Genomic DNA, 4,773 nt, shown 5'->3' on the forward strand with positions numbered 1-4,773 from the left:
CCCCCTCCCCCCCAAACGCACCCTAACTTCTACCTGCGTGCGCGTGCAGCTCGCAACAAACAGCACCTTCACAACCGACCTTGGACTGGACAGCCTTGATGCTGTAGAGGTCGTCATGGCCGTCGAGGAGGAGTTTAGCATTGAGATCCCTGATGCAGAGGCTGATGCGATCACTACTGTTCAAGAGGGTAAGTCTATTCTCTATCAGGAACGACGTTTCTTCCCGGAACTCCTCCTTCCTGCGCTTTCTTCCACTATTTCCTTGCTCCCTACTCCTCCCTTCCGTCCCTCTCGCAACTCACGCTCACTCACCCCAGCCATCGACTACATCGCCAAAACCCCCGAAGGTGCGCCCTCCCTCCCTTCCCCAACATACAATACTGACACTTTTTTTCTTTCTTTAGCTATCTGATTCTCAAAATACATAGTCGTCATAGCCAGCCTAGCCAGTTGGATGAGTTCTCAGGAGGAATAAAACGCTTCTCCACACCCGTCCCAGTCCTGTCCCACTCAATCACCCACCCAACAAAGTTCGCAGCTAAGCACCCACGCACCCCCTCCCCGCTCAGCCTTTAAACGGCCACCGGTACACCGCGCCCTTAAACTCCCCCTTCCAATCAACCAGGAACACGTCCCCCTGGTGAGGGAACTCCTCCTTCTGTTCTTCCTTCTCCCCGTTCTGTACCGTATTCCCCGCAGTAGTGATGAACATCTTGCTCCCTCCCTCTCCTTCCCCGAACGTCAGAACGCCAGCACGCCAGCGCAGGGGGGACAGCGACGCACCGCAGAAAATAGGCATCGTGACCTTGAACGCCCCCGGGATCCTAATAATCAGATCGATACCCTTCCCATCCTTCGTATACCTCACCACCGCACTTCCGTTCCACCTCGCACTCCAAATACACCCCTCGGTGTCCATGCACAGGCCGTCGTGCGTGCTCCTCTCGTACGGCGGGTCTCGGAGACCGAGGGCAGTGCCGTCGATGTGTACGCGTTTGTTGGTTAGCTCCCCGGTGGTGAGCGAGTAGTCGTATGCGTGGATCAGGTCTCGCCCAGAGTCGGTGAAGAAGCTGCATGTACGGGTTAGCTTGTTCAGAACGCAACACGAAATGAAACGGGCGCACAAAGTCCACTTGCCATCCTCCTCCCACCAAGCCATACCATTACAATCCGTCCACCCACCCTCGACGAACCTCGTCCCTTCCTCCCCCACACCCATGCACCACAACTCCCCCGGCATATCGCCCCCCTCCTCCTGCGGGCGCCGTCCAACAAGCGTACCGCAGAAGAAGCGCCCTACAGGATCGCAAGCACCGTCGTTGAACCTTGAAGCGGTTGCCATCTCGGGCTTTAGAGGCTGAGAGAGGTAGTGGATCCCCAGGTGTCCAGGGCGGGAAGGGTCGGGCTCCAGCGTGCAGAACCCGCGCTTGGCGCACCCTGCCAGTCCGCCTTTCTCGCGAAGGACGAGGCAGCCAACGGGCTCGTCTACGGTATCTTGGGTCAGTTGGCCCGCGGAGAGGTTGTAGTGCAGCACTAGACGGCCGTTTATGTCCAGGAAATGGACCGTGTCGGTCTCGGGCTCGTAGATGGGTCCTTCGCCTAGGTTGAGTCCGAGCTTGAGCAAAGGCTCGGTGAGGGTGATTTCGCGGACCATGGCTGTTGACAGTAAAGGTTGAAGTGGATGGTGAGAGGAGGGATAGAGAGCCAGCGAATGAGTATGCCCGGCTTGTGGCCCTCCACTCGTAAGGCGCAGTGTCATTCCCCCGTAACTCGGAAGTCTATTGAAAGCCATCGATAGACACCGCGCCATGTGACAACGCACTTTGCATCCCCTGCGTCGATACCGAAAATTGAGAGGCTGGCCACATTCGCACGTCAGTAGTTATGGGAAGCAGCGAAGCATGAAAGCAGAAGTTACATGCTGTTACATAACTCCCCCAACTTGAGGAAGTCCGCGCTATTCGGAAGTCGGCCTAATGACTTCCCGAACGCCCCAAACAGGTTGGAATGAGGATGGGAAGTAGGCGGATAGTATAAGAGTACCGATGGTACGAGAACTGAGGTCGATTGGAGGTAGACCAAAGAGGTGAGATCCGGATCCCGTGGGAGCCAATACATTTGCCTTATTTAAATGTTCGTCGTCGTAGTTCGGGGATAGGCATTTGCGTCCTCCACTTCCTTCGTGAGCTGTCGCCGTGCCGTAAGAAATCTTCTGAGCTCTACGTGATATAAATGATAGGGTTGATGTTCTCCGATAACACCCTTCTAACTCTAATGGCAATCAAGGTCTGCTCGATACGTATGCACGCTCGGCTCGTAGCCTGATCTGTTGATAACATGGATGGGGCGCAAAAGAGGTTTGAACGATCGGTGATACTGACTCACATGGTCGATGCGTTCGCGCAGCCCCGTCATGCAGATCACCTGTCCAAGACGAACAATCAGTTACGATCGACTGGTGACCGGCAACACACCCGAAAGGATCGCGGGTGGATCAGCGCGCTTCTGCGAGGCTAGACGCTTCCGGTCTTTCGTGCGGGAGACGTACCATTATGTGGTAAACAGCAACTTGATTTCTTCCTCAGAGGAGCTGGCAACGCATGAGTCTGCGCCAGCCCGGGCTGCAAGCTATGCGCGGAGGCGAAGAGGGAAGGAAGGAGACACGTGTCCGCGTGATTGTGGAATAGGAGAACGAAGTATGGGAGGTGAAGTGGGATCCCTGCGCGAGTAGTGGCACGGACGTGCTTGACCGCCTGAGGACGGATGAGGTTGAGACTTAGAGTGCTGGGTTGAGAAGGGGGTGCTCGACGGTGCTCTGAGCGGCACAGCCGAGGAGGACGATGTCTATCGCCCTATCGGGGGTGCCGAGAAACGTGGAAGTTAACTGTCGTATGAAGAATTCTGACAGGAAGACGTGGCGTGGCACCGGAAACATCTTCGCAGAGCTAGTGACGGTCAGAATCCGAGTAACAAAAGGATGCTGAGTTACGCGACGTACATATCCGAGGAATGAGAATGTAAGAGAGCGAGTTATTGAATGGATGATCCTGTATTGGTGCGTTGTAAAGGGCCATTTCAGGGCTCGAACCTAATGCAGATCACCTGTGTATAGCATATGGGAAAGGAAAAAAAGAAAGACAGAGGGGACAAACCGAAGGCTGGAGCTACAAGTCAGGGGATATGCAGTCGTGAGAGAGCTACATAGCGAAAAACAAAATCGGCGATGGGCGGCATCCAAGATCAGGTAATAATAGTGACGTCCCTGTTCGGAATTGCACCCTAAATGACTCAACCTCTGTGTGAACGATGGAAGGATGCTCACTTGTGTACATACCCGTCTTGTGCAGAAAACCCAACACACATGATATGCGTTCCATTTCTTCTACAAGGCTATATGGTGCGCTGCATACTATGGTCGGTGTCAAAGTCTTCCTCGGATGTGCGTGTAAGATCCTGCTCAAATCTCAGTGATATTCAGTTCGAGGATGAGCACATACTTGATAGGGGCTCCGATTGGATACCAAAGGCTGTGAACGCCGTCCAGTTAGGTGGTGGGGTATGAGGAACCGAGGGGATGAAGTGAAGGGGATCGTGTTGGGCGGAGTGAGGCCCAGGTGGAGAGGGATCCTTTCGCGAGTAGTGGTAGCAGTAGACGTACTTGATCGTCTGAGGATGAGTGGGGTTGTGCTGGGTTGAGAAGGAGGAGTTCAACGTTGCTCTGAGCGACACAGCCGAGGAGGACGATGTCTATCGCCCTATCGGGGGTTGCCGGGAAATGTGAAAGTCGACTGTTGTATGGAGAACTCCAATAGGAAGATGTGGCGTGACATCGGAAACGTCTTCACAGAGCTAAGTCAGGATACGGGTGGTAACAAAGGCATCGTGAGTTACACAGCGTGGAGATCCAAGCAATGAGGATGTAAGAGGACGAGTTCTTGGATGGATGATCGTGTATTGGCGCGTCGCAAAGAGCCTTTTCAGAGCCGAACCTAGTGCAGATCAGCTGTGCAGCATAGGGGAAAGGCGGGGGGGGGGGGAAGAGGGGACGAACCGAATGCCGTCGAAAGACCACAAGTCAAATCAGGTATAAGCCACGTTGCTGTTCGGAAGTTGTACCCTAAACTGACTCAACATCTGTGTGAACGATGGAAGGATGCTCACTTGTCTATATACTCATCTCGTACAGAAACCAAACATATTCTACACATTCCATTTCTTCTTCAGGGCCATATCATGCTTCGTGCGCTGCACACCGTGTTCAGTGTCAAAGCCCTCCTGGGACTTGCGCGGAAGATCCTGCTCAAATTTTAGTGAGGTTCAGATCGAGGATGAGAACATACTTGATGGGGGTCCCGATTGGATCCTTGGTAACGTTGAGATACCGAAGCCTGTGAGCGCCGTCCATTTGTGTGGTGGGATATGAGGAACCGAGGGGAACCGAGGGGGATGAAGTGAAGTGGATCATGTTGGGCGAAGCGAGGGCGAGGTGGAGAGAGGTGAGTATGGTGGGACCAGGGTGGAATAAGTTCTCGTGAGTATCGAGGGAGCCCATGTCTGCCAAACGAGTGAGTAGTCTACCTCTCACGCAATGGATAGCTCACATGGATATACCGATACAGCTCATGGCTGCGAGGCTCTGTACAAAACGCGCCCGTGGACAAATACTCGCTTAAAGGGCAAGCACAGGTATACAGGGCCCGCAAGAGAACGGGGATCAACTGCAACCAGATCAGCACATACGTTCCAAAGGGGAGCTCACGTACCTTCTACATA

General features: G+C 53.9%; 3 protein-coding genes across 3 annotated transcripts in view; 1 reads left to right on the forward strand and 2 right to left on the reverse strand.

Moving 5' to 3' along the window:
- Window positions 1-412, forward strand: part of DACRYDRAFT_54991 (acyl carrier protein) — a gene marked incomplete at both ends in the record, with an annotated part of 1,173 nt that extends 761 nt beyond the window's left edge. Inside the window, 2 exons of the mRNA XM_040775297.1 lie at window positions 50-188; window positions 318-412. Of these exons, the coding sequence (XP_040626742.1) occupies window positions 50-188; window positions 318-412 (234 nt within the window). The remainder of the gene's footprint in view (window positions 1-49; window positions 189-317) is intronic.
- A 153-nt stretch (window positions 413-565) lies between these two features.
- DACRYDRAFT_54922 (uncharacterized protein) lies at window positions 566-1,654 on the reverse strand (the record flags this gene model as incomplete). Its single annotated transcript, XM_040775293.1, has 3 exons — window positions 566-729; window positions 784-1,070; window positions 1,134-1,654. 3 exons carry the CDS (start codon window positions 1,652-1,654, stop codon window positions 566-568), a joined length of 972 nt encoding a protein of 323 aa, XP_040626743.1.
- Window positions 1,655-4,300: 2,646 nt separating this feature from the next.
- DACRYDRAFT_109270 (uncharacterized protein) lies at window positions 4,301-4,624 on the reverse strand (the record flags this gene model as incomplete). The annotated part of the gene is made up of 2 exons (XM_040768854.1): window positions 4,301-4,554; window positions 4,612-4,624. 2 exons carry the CDS (start codon window positions 4,622-4,624, stop codon window positions 4,301-4,303), a joined length of 267 nt encoding a protein of 88 aa, XP_040626744.1.
- Window positions 4,625-4,773: the final 149 nt, after the last annotated feature.

This window comes from Dacryopinax primogenitus (assembly GCF_000292625.1).
Source record: "Dacryopinax primogenitus strain DJM-731 SS1 chromosome Unknown DACRYscaffold_14, whole genome shotgun sequence".
NCBI lineage: Eukaryota > Fungi > Basidiomycota > Dacrymycetes > Dacrymycetales > Dacrymycetaceae > Dacryopinax > Dacryopinax primogenitus.